A 15,694-nucleotide genomic window follows, 5' to 3' on the forward strand; every position below is an offset into this window, starting at 1 on the left:
GTGACTCGGCCATGCTTGCAAGCGTGATTTAGTAATGGTAACAATAAGCCCAAATTCACAGCAACATTGATTTAATTCGTGTTAATGCACCACACATTCTTAATTTACATATATTTGAACAATGCGCATGATTTACATCGTATATTGCAACAATTCATATTAATTTGACTTAAATATTGGCATACCGTTAAAAATATACCCAATTGCATAGCAGTTTTACACTCAAGTTCTGCAGGCAAGACTGAGCCTGCAGGCCGACTGTACCACGCAAAATAGTTCGGCCCAGGATGTTGTTCTGTCACACTGTGTCAGCTTGCGCATCTAAACACGAGAAAGTGGCGTGTGAAGTCGAAACAGGCCACTTTGAAGGTTGCATCTTGTGTCTGTGAGAGGGAATTCGTGGGTTGTTAACAATTTAATGGGGGGAAAACATGGATCGCATCACACTTCTCTTATTACACGTTAAGAGAATACAAATTCCCACGTGGTTCAAGGCAACTGAAGTTCTCCACTTTCAGAAGATATTTGATGCACTGATATGAAATTACAACGTTAAGCCCGATATACACACACGTGTGCTTTGAGTTTGTTTTGAGATAGATATGACCCTCGGGACACTTAAGGACAGACTAACACTGCCACCTGCATAAAAAAAACGTTCCTCACGCTAACGTTTCAAGCAGTGCCCTTTTCTCACACGCACAGAACACTAAACTTGTTTAAATTGTATTTGGAGACGACATTTTGCGAGGTGGCACGGTGATAATGCGTTTGAATTTTGTAGACGGTTCGATCATCACGGTTGAAAATTTACAAATACCGTGAGCTTTTTTCTCTATTCGTAATAAAAGTGGTTCTGTTTACACCATGAAAAACAGGGAAAAGAAACGTCAAATAATGCCCTCTGGTTATATTAAAATAAATGTACATGCATACAAATAATCCCATTCTGAATTGGAATTTTCGAAAAAGATTCCTAATTTTTGACTCCAGATTTTTCATTTCCTGAAACACATTGAGTAATGAAAAATTATTTTCCACGGGTATTTTGATATTGATCTACAAAAATGGGGGAGTGGTAGCAGTGGTTGCCGCACTGAGTCATAAACCTTACAACCTAAGTTCTATTGCTGGCCATGGATACATTTTGATATAACTGTAGTGGAAGGGGTACAGTAGGGTGACGTTGCTATGTGCCTTTACCCAATTTGGTGATTTTTAAGTATTTAAAAAAAGTTTGGACCATGACGCTTTTCTAATAACTTCATGGGATCTTTAACGTCAAATTCGAAGCAGACAGCGCGCAGAATGTTTGGTTTATGCACCCGCGGTTTTATCCAGCGGCGGCCACTGAACAGCGAACAGCGAACGTCTGCACCACGCAGCGAGCGCGCGCACGAAGTAAGAAGTGCCTGTGGCAGTGTGCGAGGATCAGAAGGTCGTCTCCCTGTCCCGCGTGGAGGGCAGGTGGGTACGCGGCCCGCAGTCCACGTCCACCACCGACGGCGGCTTGAGCGACTGCTGCTCGCTCGTCGCGCTGACGGTGGGGACGGCGCTGAAGCCGGGGGCTCGCCCCTGGGTCTCCGCGCACTCCACCTCCGCCCGCGCTCCCTTCTCCTGCCTCGCCTGGCGCCGGAGGAGCCGGTAGACGTTGGCCAGTGCGACGATCGCCGCCAGGAAGAGTGCCACTAAGAGGGAAATGTAAATTCGCCTGCACAGGTGGGACGGGGCCATTGGAATGAAGCCTGTGTTACTAGCACGCGAATGAACTTCACGACAGATGTGTTTACTTAAATACGGTTAACTGCTGCAGGGTGAATATTTTATTCATACGCATCAAACAGCAGATACAAATACTTATTTAATGTCATCATAATCCACATGTCCATCCGCTGCTAGATGAAGGTCACCCCGTACTGTCGACACCCCTGCAGTCCTGTGATTCAACAAGCCATTTCACTTATGTGGATGAGCTGATTTTATCACTCCCATCTCTGTGGTGGTCATCCTCTCGGGTACATCCTGTCTTTAGGCTGCCACTCCGTCCCAGTGTCAACCACCCACCATCAATCCCTTCCAGCGATGAGCGTTTGGCACGCGGAAGGAAACGAGTATCGGGTGAAAGCCCGCGCATAACAAGGGGGATGACACCCATACTTGAGCGAACGAGATTTACAAACGCAACGTTCTACTGTCCTCTCCTGGTCACTTCACGGGTCACGCCCAGGGGCCGTCCATAAATGACGTCACGCGATTTTGGACGATTTTTGACCACCCCCCTCGTCACACGCCGTCACAAAAAGTCAGACCCCCTCCCCTAAAATATGACGTCACAAAGCTCTGCCCCTCCCCCCCCAAAAAAAAACATGCTTCAAATCGCTTGAAACTATTGTCATTGTAGTGCGTATTTATTGTGGCGCTGCACTCTGATGTTGTAGGAGAAAACATTTATTAAGAAGTATATTTAATTAAGGAGAACGTGTTGTCTATTTTTATTTAAAGTTGCGCATTTTGATGTGACGTCACATTTCTCAAACCCCATCGTCACGTCATCGTCACAAATGTCTGACCCCCCCCCCCCTCTAGGTGCGTGACGTCATTTATGGACGGCCCCTATTGCGAGATTTTCTTATTCTTCCCACCGTACGCGCCAGTTACTTTTGTAAGTCGGAGGTGGCAATCCTAGTGAAGAGAGTTTTGTGCGACAAACCCAAAGGCGTTGGAGTCGTAGATGCGGCACGAGCCCCTGCCGCTGCAGGCCGAGCCAGTCGACTTCAAGCACGTGGAGTCAATGGCTGCTCCGAAGTAGATGGGAGCGGGGATGCCGCCTGCAGGAGAGACCGCGGGCACTGACTCGTGCTGCGCGACACTGGCACGGCCCAGCGGTGGCGCGTTCGCCGCTCCGTTCGCCGAGGTTTGCCAGAACTTCCCCAAAGGGGACGCCGGCCGAATGTGCCACCGAATTGTTGGGAAACGAATCAAGCGGTGGCGGCGAGGGCTTCGCCACAGCAACCACAATGCCTGGCTACGGCTCTCGGTGGTAGTGTAGTGACAGAGAAAGGTCACTACTGTGTCGGCCCGTACGAAGGCTGGGGGCCCCAAGGGGGTGCCTGGGGGGTCACGTGGTGGAGGGATCCGGACCCTCCCAGAGGTGGGGGAAGTGAGGCGTGTCCTGGGAAGGGAGGCGTGGCCTGAAGAGAGCCAGCCACGCCGGGGCGGAGCCAGCCACGCCAAACCAAATATAAGCGTGGTGTGAACGCAGAGCGAGGCGGCTGTTGTACTGTACTCCAAGGTGAAGACATCTTCGGTCGTCAAGTCCCGAGTCGTCGTCCTGGGCCAGGCAGGCCGTTGCCTGCCTGGTCCAGTCTGTGTCGTGTTCCAGAGTGTTAGTGAGTTGAGGAAGGTGGTCACCACCTCATGTAGAGTGTTATATTATTTACCGTTTAATAAATAGTGTTGCCTCCAAGTTGCGTGTGTGTGCACCTAATTCGAACCTACTACATCTGGTGTCAGAAGTGGGGTTAATAAATATTGCTAGGTGTTATCCTAGGGAAGTAAAATGGGCACACGAAAAACAAATATAAAACTCACCTGGACGCCTTCGTACAACGGGGACGGTGTGACGACCATCCTTCTGACAGCCCCGGAGATGGCAGCCCCGGTGACAGAGAGAGAGAGATGGCGCTGCACGCGGAGCGGCGGGACTGTCACCACACTGCTGCTTCGCCGCCATCGGGAATGGAGCGACGGAGCCGCGGGGAGAGGACACCATCGTCGCTGCGGGGGCTGGCAGGGGAGGCCTGGCCATGCGGGCCACGGGGTTCCCGCCATTTCGGCGGCTGGTCGTGGCGCGGTTCCCGCCAAAGCGCCGCTCCCGCCATTTCGGCGGCTGGTCGGGGCGCGGTTCCCGCCAAAACGCTGCTCCCGCCAACTCGAGGGCTGGTCGGGGCGCGGTTCCCGCCAACTCGAGGGCTGGTCGGGGCGCGGTTCCCGCCAACTCGAGGGCTAGTCGGGGCGCGGTTCCCGCCAACGCGAGGGCTGGTCGGGGCGCGGTTCCCGCCAACTCGAGGGCTGGTCGGGGCGCGGTTCCCGCCAACTCGAGGGCTGGTCGGGGCGCGGTTCCCGCCAAAACGCCGCTCCTGCTGCCGAAATGCCGCTCCCGCCGACATCAACGCCTGCAGAGGGGGAGTTCCAGCCTTCTGCTCGAGCGCGAGAGGTGGATGGGTTCGCAAGAGCAGGCTGTGTTCACCATGCAAGATTCTTCGGGGTGTCCCAGTGCTCCACCTTGCCGCCCTCCACTATTCACAGTTTGCCAGGCGAGTCGTGACATGACAAGCACCCGGCCCCAAGAAAAAAAAATAATAATCTTCACCCATCTTACGTGCGCCGGGTTGCGATCGCGTGTGTTTTTTTTTAACTCGCTGGGTTGCGGAGCGTGTTCGTCCGGTTGTGTGCGTGATAAATTGACGCGGCGACCATGGGGGTTTCTGCTTGTAACAAGTGTTGCTGTTAATTACGGCGTCGAGATCGGTATCTTCTGGGTGTAGTTAATGATTAATTCGTGTTGGTGTCCCGAGCTCCGTTGATATCCTGTATGTTGCCGTGTTAATGACTCGTGTTGTTACATCGTTTTGTTGCGAAATCGCCGTTGTTATTGTGTATACTGTATGGAGTTTCGCTCGTGATTGCCACGTGTAACTGTAAGAAACTTTGATCGTCATTGTTGCCAAGGTACAGACCGTATGGAGCTTTGCTTGGAATTGTTAACAGTGTATGGAATGTTGGGTACTTGCTTGTGATTGTTTACTATGTACGGATTGTCTGGAGTATTGATTGTGTGTGTTGCCATGTGGGGACTGGATGGAGCATTGCGCCAAACGATTTACTGTACGAACTTCGTATACTGCATATACTGTATTAATCAATTCGGCGATTCTTGGGGTTTGTGTCTAGTTTTTTTGCTCTCAAAATTCGAATGCCCTGAGTCCCATGGTTAATGTTGAAGGGGATTTAGAAATGACAGCTTCGGTTTGTTTCAAACTCGCTGGTTGGTTCCTGTCCGTTGTTGCACAGATGATGTCTTTTGTGCGGGAATGCCCCTTGTGTTCTACATGGATCGGGGGTGCGTTTCCGTTTATTGCCGTCAAATTGCGTTGCTCTCTCCACTCGGTTGGTACAGCTGCATGCTGCAATGCGAGTCTCGGAGATGATGTGTACGGATACGGGATGTGAGGTGTATTGTTGTGACCATTGAAATATTCGGGATCGTCACAAATTGTGCGTACCTGTTCGGCATTGGATCAGTTCTGTGGGGGATCATAATTCAAATCGTATGTGTTGTGATGGTGTTAAATTGCGATGGTGACATGCTGCCAGGGATTTGGAATTGTGGTGCTGGCTGTCACTTATCTTGGGGCGCAGGTCCTGACCAGGATGGCCCAGTGAGTGTTGCGTGTCTAACATGAACGTTGTGGTCCCGTCATGCAATGGCTGACGGCTTGACCTGACAGCCCGGAGATTGAAACACTCCGTGGCATGTCTAGCCTAGTGGGCTGTGCGCTCACATGGCTCGGAGAGTGTGGTCCCGTCATGCAATGGCTGACGGCTTGACCTGACAGCCCGGAGATTGAAACACTCCGTGGTATGTCTAGCCTAGTGGGCTGTGCGCTCACAGGGCTCAGAGTGTGGTCCCGTCATGCAATGGCTGATGGCTTGACCTGACAGCCCGGAGATCGAGACACTCCGTGGCTTGTCTAGCCTAGTGGGCTGTGCGCTCACATGGCTCGGGGAGTGTGGTCCCGTCATGCTGTGTCTGACGGCTTGACCTGACAGCCCGGAGATCGAGACACTCCGTGGCTTGTCTAGCCTAGTGGGCTGTGCGCTCACATGGCTCAGAGAGTGTGGTCCCGTCATGCTGTCTGACAGCTTGACCTGACAGCCCGGAGATCGAGACACTCCGTGGCTTGTCTAGCCAAGTGGGCTGTGCGCTCACATGGCTCAGAGAGTGTGGTCCCATCATGCTGTGTCTGATGGCTTGACCTGACGGCCCGGAGAGTGAGACACTCGGAGGTGCGTTGAAACAGTGGGCTGGAGATTCGTAAGGTTCAGGTGGAGTTGTCCTGTTACGTTGGGACTGTATCCCTCAGTTGTTAGGGTGCATGTTGTGCAATGAGTGAACGATGGGTCGTCTCAGCTCGGTCGGTACAGTTATATGCTGCGATGCGAGTCTTCGAGAGAGACTGGCTCGTCTCAGCTCGGTCGGTACAGTTATATGCTGCGATGCGAGTCTTGGAGAGAGACTGGGTCGTCTCAGCTCGGTCGGTACAGCTATATGCTGCGATGCAAGTCTTGGAGAGAGACTGGGTCGTCTCAGCTCGGTCGGTACAGCTATATGCTGCGATGCGAGTCTTGGAGAGAGACTGGGTCTCAGCTCGGTCGGTAGAGCTATATGCTGCGATGCGAGTCTTGGAGAGAGACTGGGTTAAAATCCCACCGATATGGCCGACGTGTGCTACTGGTTGTGACGCCGCGTCGGAAAGGCGGTGGGGTGGTAACATGGAAATTCCCCCCCCCCCGATATGGCCGACGCGTGCTACTGGTTGTGACGCCGCGTCGGAAAGCCGGTGGGGTGGTAACATGGAAATTCCCCCCCCGATATGGCCGACGCGTGCTACTAGTTGTGACGCCACGTCGGAAAGGCGGGGGGGTGCTAACGGGTGACTGTCATTGCATGCGTGATTCTAACGGGGGGGGGGGGGGCTGTGCTGGAGCGTAAGTGGGTTAACCAGTTTTCATGTATAATTGTTGTTAATTCCCCGTTTTCTATGCGGTTCCCTTTTACCCTCGTCGATTCTGTATATATTACGTGATTGTATTTCTTATCGTTCGCCGGTCATTTATTGATGTTGTTGGTTCGGAGGCACACCTTTTCGATGTTTCACAGTTGTGTTACAGCCGGGGACGGCTGTGTGTTTATACAGGGGGGGGTGATGTAGTGACAGAGAAAGGTCACTACTGTGTCGGCCCGTACGAAGGCTGGGGGCCCCAAGGGGGTGCCTGGGGGGTCACGTGGTGGAGGGATCTGGACCCTCCCAGAGGTGGGGGAAGTGAGGCGTGTCCTGGGAAGGGAGGCGTGGCCTGAAGAGAGCCAGCCACGCCGGGGCGGAGCCAGCCACGCCAAACCAAATATAAGCGTGGTGTGAACGCAGAGCGAGGCGGCTGTTGTACTGTACTCCAAGGTGAAGACATCTTCGGTCGTCAAGTCCCGAGTCGTCGTCCTGGGCCAGGCAGGCCGTTGCCTGCCTGGTCCAGTCTGTGTCGTGTTCCAGAGTGTTAGTGAGTTGAGGAAGGTGGTCACCACCTCATGTAGAGTGTTATATTATTTACCGTTTAATAAATAGTGTTGCCTCCAAGTTGCGTGTGTGTGCACCTAATTCGGACCTACTACAGTAGTTCCAAAACATTGCGCGGAGACATTGAATGGGAAAAAATGCGCCAAGTGAACCAAGCACGTGGAACTGTGAGATGTGACAGTAAGAGGTGGAGCGATGAGACATTGAATGGGAAAAAATGGGCCAAGTGAACCGAGCACGTGGAACTGTGAGATGTGACAGTAAGGGGTGGAGCGATGAGACATTGAATGGAAAAAATGGGCCAAGTGAACTGAGTACGTGGAACTGTGAGATGTGACAGTAAGGGGTGGAGCGATGAGACATTGAATGGGAAAAAATGGGCCAAGTGAACTGAGCACGTGGAACTGTGAGATGTGACAGTAAGGGGTGGAGCGATGAGTTTGCCAGTCGGTGTAAGTACGCAAGAATAATCTGTGGCTGTGTCCACCTTACCAAGGGTTCGCGTGAGCAGAGACTGAATTCCCAGCGCAAATGACTTCAGGTCTGGGCGGATGCTCCTGCGCCCACACGCAAGTGCACAGGGATGAGTCATGGTGCCATTAGACTTCTCCGGTGTGTGTGTTTTTTGTACTGCGCATTGTTTGGCACGAGGTCCAACGTTACCGAAACATTATCCCAGCACGTGGAGGGAAACGTCGGACACCGAGCCGAACGACACGCAAAACGCCACGAATACGCATCCGAGAGCTGCGCAGCGCAACCGTGAAATCCGATGCTGGTCGCGACCCCTGCTGTGAAGGAATTTCTGATGATGCTTGTTACGATACTTGTGCTCAACGCCGCCCGTATGTTTTCCAGAAGGCCCAGTGCTGGAGGCCTGGGGCAGAATGCCACGTTAGGCCCCATTATTCGTTGGTGACGAAAAAAAATGATTCGAACAGTTGTGAGGTCCTCCTTTGTGTGATGCCCAGGGCTAAATGTCCCTTTTGCCCTCCTTCCCACCCACCCTCTGTGCCGGTGTTGGCGGTGTTGACTGTGCCAGGGTGCCATGGTGGCGAGATGTTAACTACCTCGCCTCGTATGCAGGAGGTCGTGGGTTCGATCCCGACGCCTCTAAATTTGGAGTTTGCATGTTCTCCCCGTGGTCGCGTGCATTTTCCCCAGGTCCTCCGGTTTTTCTCTCCACATTTAGAATCAACGTGCGTTTTAAGAGAATTTGGCTGCTATAAATGTCGACGCGATATGCCACTTTGTTAAGCAATCATTTGTGGCCAGGTCAGTGCTGGAAAAAAAACGATCTATAGAGATCAGTGGCCCTTACCTGGTTTAAAAAACAAATGAGTTTATAGTTTTTTTTTAAAATAGTGTTCTCGAGCAGAGGTCGGTGGCGCAACCCACTGCAGTTCATGGTGAAGGAGGCGCTGCTCGCGTGAGCGGGGCTCGTGTTGAGGAAGCGGATGGAAACGCGGCACACCTGATGAAGAGCATATAACCCGGAGTGAAGCTGAGCGCGCTGAACAAAGATGACGTGAGAGCCGTTGCGAGGAAGTAGAAGAATTTTTTGTTGCAGTCGTCTCCACGAGGACACTGGCCCAGCGCGGCCGTGCCGTTCCACGTCGCGGTGCCGGAAGAGGAGAAGGAGGAGGAGTTCCCAATGCATATGCATTGGTCAAACAGCTGTGAAGATGAGCACAGGGTCATTAACGAGGAATGGCACCGAACGTAACGTATTTTACTACGAATTGTTTTTTAAAGTCATTTTTCCGAGCTAGCTTTCGTTACGGAAAATGTATTTACGTTGTTTTATGTTGTCGTGCTTTTTTTTTTATTCCTTCTGTAATGTCATTGCTTTTGCTTCGTCATTCTACTACTCATTTTGTTGAACCAGGGCCAGTTACTCTTACAAATGAGACTCATCCTGACCTCTTGAGTCCTCACCTCGTTCAACGAAACAAACTTGAACTTCCAAACGTGAAACAACAAAACGACAGGGGCGCCTCACAACGTTTACATCCGTGACGCTATTTTGGAAGCGAGTAAGCAAACACCCGCGCACAAATCCTTTGCTCCGGTTGAGCGCCTTGCGGCGACGGGAGTGGTGGTGGTGGGGGGGGGGAGAGAATGGCGGCTCTGACCGTGTCCCTGCCGCTGCCCCGCATGACGGAGCACCCGGCGAGGCAGGGCGACGCGTAGGTGACGCCGTCCGCGCCGCACACCGGGTCCCACGCGCCCGAGGAGCACGCGCAGTGCGCGTTGCACGGAGCCAGCAGCGACCCGCCCAGCGAGCCCGCCGTCCTGCCCAGCGCGTGGACAGACAACGTTGCTCAAAGTTTTACTTAAAAAATTTGCACCACAAATTACCCAATTGGGGGAGGGGCGGGGGGGGGGTAGACCACGTTAGCCGCATTACCCTCCGTTGGCCATGACTTCTACCTATCTGTGACACAACGAGCACCATTCCTTCACGATAGCCTTGCCCAATAATAATGGCGCGACGACCAGACGTAACAACGATCGTCGTTACTTCTGACTGCTTGGCCGTAGTGCGCTTACCCTTGGTACGGGACGCTGATGCCGGCGACGTGAGCTCCGTCGCACCCGATGAAGAAGTAGATGATCATGAACAGCAGCGCGGGCAGGCGGTGGCACAGAGCGAGCGTCGCGAGGCCCAGCAGCGAGGGATTCATTCGCTTGCAGATCACGCCACCCAGGAAGATGCCCAGAGCCACCATGGGGAGGTTCGCCGCGCCTGTGGCGGTGGGAGACGGGCGAGTGAGGCTGGGCGAGGGGCGTGCGTGCCATGGATTTGCGCAAATTGCAGAACGTGAGAGATGGCATCAAAGCCTCAGTTTAGATCCAGGTGTGAGTCTGTTGGAGTCAAATTTCCACGACTACCACTTTACAACGCAGGGAGTCATCATGCCGTGGAACACACGCAGCTCTGGCGCAGGCATCTCTGCCGACGTAGACCAACATATTGTTCTTATTTAATGCCCAGTACCGCGAGGAGAACTGTGGTGTAACTGTGATTATAAACAAAGAGCTTCTTTGGAAAGGGGTACGTTAACCGTCCGGGTGAGTCGTCGGTAGAGGAAGCGGCTCGTGATGAGAACGTTGCGAGCTTAGCGCCCGGCTGGGGGTTCACACCGCCCACCACTGGGCTCCGACAAAACGAGTACCACTTTGCGGGGGGAGTCAACGGTGGTTGTCCGGTGGCAAGACTCGCCGTCCGCATTAGGAAGGTGGAATTTCCGCCGCCGGCTCATGGCCGCAAAACCAGAGATGAGCGCCGGCGCCCCGAAGCTCATTTGAGCAGCAGGAGGTCACTTGGGACGGGAGCGCGTGGCGTGCGAACCGATGACGAGGTTGCTTTTGGAGGCCGTCTGCCCGAACTGCTCTTGGATGTACTTGGGCGAGAAGGTGGAGGAGCCCGCGACCCAATTCATGAGGAAGATGTAGTTGACGAGCAGGCAAACGAACACGGGGTTCGAGAGCAGCGCGCGCAGCGACGGCATGAACTCTGCAGGGAGAGGTGACGTACAGAGACAAAGATCCCCCTGTTATAATCATTAACATATTGTTGGAGCGAGTGCTGTTAGTGAGCACCTATGAAGGCCGGAACGTCACAAGAGGGGGCGGGTAATCAGCACCACGCCCGACCGCCTTTGTCTCCTCAGTGGCGATGTTTACACACCGCACCGGGTACTCATTTGAGGCTGAGTCGACCTAGGAGAGGCCCAGGACCGGTTCAGATAATCGTCACTGGTGTTGGTCGCAAGCTGGAATCGAACCCGGGTCGCCGGGGTTCATAGCGCAGCGCGCTGACCGCTACACTACCGCTCCCCACAACAGGCACACAGACACATGACGCCGCACAGTATTTGCTCACTCAACGAGAGAATCACTTGAGGAGAGGCGCGAGGAAGAACCATAAACAACCGGGAATACAGCCAGGTGGGGAGCCCGTTGCAACAATTTCCCAAGGTCTGCAGTTCTCGAGATATTAAGATGTTTTTGGGCAATAAATTGATGTTTTCCACGTGGGAGGAATCCGTAGCACCCGGAGAAAACACATGCAGGTGAGGGGGCACCTTTCTATCCCATACAGAAGGGACAGACTGAGAGATCTGTCCAGAATTTTGTGCACCCCTGGCCACTATTGTTGTCTCCGCAGTGCTGATGCTTACGTTCCATAGCAGACACTCATTTGAGACTAAATCAGCCTATAGGAGGTCCACAACAGGTTCAGATATTTGTTTTTTTGCCTCTGATGTTATCCATGGGCAGAAAGTGCTAACCGAGTGCGTGAACCACTTCGCTTCTGAGTATCCACACGCTGCTGGGGAAACGATGCATGTGAGGGCATGAACAAAGATCCCCGTGTAATCTACAAGCGCTGTTAACGGACACCTATAAAGCTAGGAACTCGGCTAGGCACACCATAGCAGGTACTTATTTGTGGCTGAATTGACCAGGGAGAGGTTCAGCACCGCTTCAGATAACCACCACTCCGTCCCAAGTTCGATTCCCAGCTGTTTGGTGGGAATCGAACTTGGGATGGCAGCTTCGCTATCCACTATGCTACCACTCCCTCCAGAGAGTAGGGGCGCACACACCTTTAGCCAGCGACGCCATACTGACTGGAGTGGCGAGTGGTTTCTGCCCCAGCTCGCGCTGTAGCAGGACCTTCTGAGCGTTGACGTCCTCTTCCTTGACGACCGGCTCGTGCTGGCTCTTGGCAGAGTGCACGCCCTCCTCCTTGCCGGCTGCTTCGTGAGCTTTCTCTCCCGCGCTCACAGCGTCCAGGTCTCCGCGCCCGTCTCCCGCCTTCGTCGCCACCGTCACCACCTCCTCATCCTCGTGGGGCACAGAGGCCGGAAAGAACCAGAGCGGGAGCGCGGTGAGCAGCGTGATGCCCCCGGCGATCAGGAAGCCCAGCCACCAGGCCCCGACCCAGCGGGAGTCCTGCGGAGAGATGGTCACCTCCTCTGCGGCGGCAACCGGGGACGGCGGCGCGGAGGGCCAGGGGGGTCCAGGGAACGGTGGGAAGGGGAAAGAGGTGTTAGGGTGCGCAGTGTTTGCAGTGCACGTAAATGTTTTGAGATACACAGGTGATGAGGGTTTGCAAATACAGGTATCCCTCGGTTGTGTGAATGTTCGGTTTGCGAAATTCGAGTTCCCGCAATGGACAAATTATGGACACTTTTCGATGAATGAAATCGAATTTACGAGTGAACAAAATTTCACACGGCACGCCCCATGAGATCAAACAAGAAGCACTCAGGAGGCTGCGCCATCCATCTGTGCCAGCGCCCTGCAGTGCAACGATAACGCCTCCACATCAACTTTCCAGTCATTCCAACATGAATAATTTTTGGTGAGTTCCCTGAAAAGGTTAATTATGTCTGTTTAAAAAAAATACCATTCAATCGTTTTAATATTCAAGTTCTTTATTATAATTATTGTATTTTGAAAAGTGATATACGTGTATATTTTTAGATAAGGAATAGAGTTGAAATGTCTGAAACACAACCCTACTTTTTAGGATTAAATTAATTGGATAAGCCGTGTTTCTTTCTCTTTCGTAAATCGAGGGAAACGTGTATAGGGAGTTTGTTTGTACGTCCCGACAACTCAAAGAGCTTTACATAATCAAATATTTCAATGCCCTGACGCTGTCTAGCCAAGGAGTGGCAACCGCACTTGGCGTGCACAACACAGGCCTGAGAATGAGTCTGCCAGCAAGGGGGCGATGCTGCTATGAGGTCTCGCTTAGGGGGTGCCGTGATGGCGAGATGTTAGCTACCTTGCTGGGTATACAGGAGGTCTTGGGTTCGATCCCGACCCTGACACCTGTGTATTTGGAGTTCGCATGTTCTCCCTGTGGTCGCGTGGATTTTTCTCCGAGTCCTCCGGTTCTCTCCAAATTTAGAATCAATATGCTATTAGAGTATTTGGATGCTATAAATTTCCACATGATAAACCACTTCGTTGAGCTATCATTTCTGGCCAGGTCACTTCTGAAAAATAGCTATATAGCTCAGTGGGCCTTACCTGGTAAAAAAAACATAGTTTCTAATTTAAATAGTTTGTATGATGATATAAAAAGAGTTAATCGCTTTGGATGCGATTTGAACTCTGTAGAGATGTCTCCTCCTCGCTACTAGAAATAGGTTTAATTGAATATTGATTAATCCTTTTGGTCTATTTTGAGTTTAGTTTTCATGTTATGGCTTTTGCCATCTCGGTGAGCCAGGTCACACTTGCAAATGAGACTATCATGGCCTCTTACTTCAGGTTCCGCTCACCACACTTTCACACAGCAAACACGAGCAGAATGACCAGTCATTGTTGACACATGCCTGTATCCATCTTCTCATCGCAAAGCAAGAAATCCCAGCAATGTTCCAAAATATAATTATAATAATAATATTTAGGCATGTGAGGTTTCATCACTTAGAAGGTTGAATGTAATTGCTTGTTGCCACCACTGCCTCCGCTAGAGGGAGCTCTATGTGCTACGATGAAGGACGTTTGCGCGGTGTTATTGACCGACTGCATTGTGTTGAACATTTGTGATTTGTGCTTATGCACCACTGCCAACGCAGTATCACCGTTAAACGTTGTTTAATTGTGCAGTGACGGATCAATATTATTTGCGGGCCACCATTTCCAAGTGGGAGGCCTCACGTGGCCAGGTGAAGCGAAGTCATAGTCTGTAAGTTCCCCACCACTGCTCTGGTCTCTAGAGCAGTGGTTCTTAACCCTTTTTTGGCTACTATTACCCTCTTGCTGGGAACTTGCCAAGACTGAGCAATCATTGGAAAGACGTTATTAACCAGTTTATGTCATAACTGGCTGTGATGTTCCCTCCCTACCTACCTATGTTAGCAGTTATTTTCGACTCTCTGAATTACATTCACATACACAGCCACCGTTAGCTGTGTTTGTAAATGGCGGCTTGCCATCCTCTTCCACCTCCATGTGGCGATGGCTCCCGCGATATTTCTCACCTGATGACGATTGCTTGTGTTGCGATCGAAACGTCGTGACATAATTTTTTTTTATTATTTGATCTATTTACGTGGCTTTACCGAAAGACCCAAGAATATGTTATCGTTGGCAGATTCGTACATGATTATTCACAAATGACTTTCATGTACAATATAATTTTGACACATGTATAAATCACCTCGCATACCCCCTGGGACATTACCCCGTATCCCAAGGGGTCCACGTACCCCCCCCCCCCCCCCCGTTGAGAACCTGCGGCTCTTTAGGGACCGCTTCGTGACGTCATTTATCAAGGACCACCGTCTCGCATTTGCCATACGCATTTCGGCTCTTGAAATATTGAGTTGTTTTCTTTTTTACCGAATTCGAAAAAAAATTCTCTTCATATTATTTTGGTTGTAGACCCCCTGCTCTGGAGCCATGTCTGCGACGCCACTCTGTGCCAGCGATCTGGGGCCAAACTTACCCATGTTAATGAATCCCAGATCAACAAACAGTCTCGCGCAGAAGGAACCAATCAGAAAGCCAACAGCTGGGCCCATGAGACCAACGGTCATGATGCAGCCTGCACACACACACACGTGGACATGCATCGCACAAAGACACATTATCGAGTGACAAATTAAGCATTGGCTTCCGCATTTAGAGGGAAGGGTCCCAGATTGAGTTGGCACTTTTTAAAATGATGTGAATGATTCCTTTGCTTATAAGTCACCAGGAAAATCTGTTAAGGTGGAATATTTAGTTTGCGAGTGTCCAGGGTGTTCATTGATATGTACATAGTGGACACGCGGTGGCTCGTAGCCACACAATTAGTCACAGTGAACAAAGCTCGAAGCACAGTCTGAGGCCGCGACCTCTGTATTCATAGAGAACGTTCTGTAAGATCTGCTCAATAACCCCATGCTGTATCAGATGTCTATGGCCTTTCGTCACGCAAAAATACCATTTGGTTCACCTTCAGGGCAAAATACAACTGGTCACATACAGACAGCATCATGAACTCAAAAGGTGCCTCCTGTGTTATCTCCATATATATAAAAGGCAAAGTTGTGAATATGTTGTGTCTGTTCAAAATGTTTAGAGTACTTTCCGACATGCAACAAACTGGAAATCTGCCATGTGGGTACTTTCCAGACTGTACACCATGCAAACATTAAAAAAATACACTTTTGGGGGTGGGGAGCTCAATAATGCATAGATTTTTTTGCACGGCAAGTGAGCTGTGACGTTAAATCTGTCACGTGACCCGCGCACGTGGAAGCGTAACGCATGTAGTGTCGTGGTTAGCGCGCTGCGCTACGAACCCGGCGACCCGAGTTCGATTC

General features: G+C 51.6%; 1 protein-coding gene across 3 annotated transcripts in view; it reads right to left on the bottom strand.

Moving 5' to 3' along the window:
* Positions 1-54: 54 nt before the first annotated feature.
* LOC144719983 (solute carrier organic anion transporter family member 1C1-like) overlaps positions 55-15,694 on the bottom strand; it is a 32,908-nt gene continuing 17,268 nt past the window's right edge. For 2 of the 3 annotated variants that reach the window (XM_078596377.1, XM_078596376.1), the window contains exons 7-15: positions 14,833-14,931; positions 11,969-12,340; positions 10,708-10,872; positions 9,906-10,101; positions 9,488-9,647; positions 8,827-9,029; positions 7,845-7,909; positions 2,711-2,828; positions 55-1,711 (exon numbers count right to left, since the gene is read on the bottom strand). In XM_078596377.1, the coding sequence (XP_078452503.1) occupies positions 1,432-1,711; positions 2,711-2,828; positions 7,845-7,909; positions 8,827-9,029; positions 9,488-9,647; positions 9,906-10,101; positions 10,708-10,872; positions 11,969-12,340; positions 14,833-14,931 (1,658 nt within the window). In that variant the 3' untranslated portion in view covers positions 55-1,431. The remainder of the gene's footprint in view (positions 1,712-2,710; positions 2,829-7,844; positions 7,910-8,826; positions 9,030-9,487; positions 9,648-9,905; positions 10,102-10,707; positions 10,873-11,968; positions 12,341-14,832; positions 14,932-15,694) is intronic. The other variant, XM_078596378.1, reaches the window with a different exon arrangement.

Source organism: Lampetra planeri, chromosome 7 (assembly GCF_965212315.1).
Source record: "Lampetra planeri chromosome 7, kcLamPlan1.2.h2, whole genome shotgun sequence".
Taxonomy (NCBI): domain Eukaryota; kingdom Metazoa; phylum Chordata; class Hyperoartia; order Petromyzontiformes; family Petromyzontidae; genus Lampetra; species Lampetra planeri.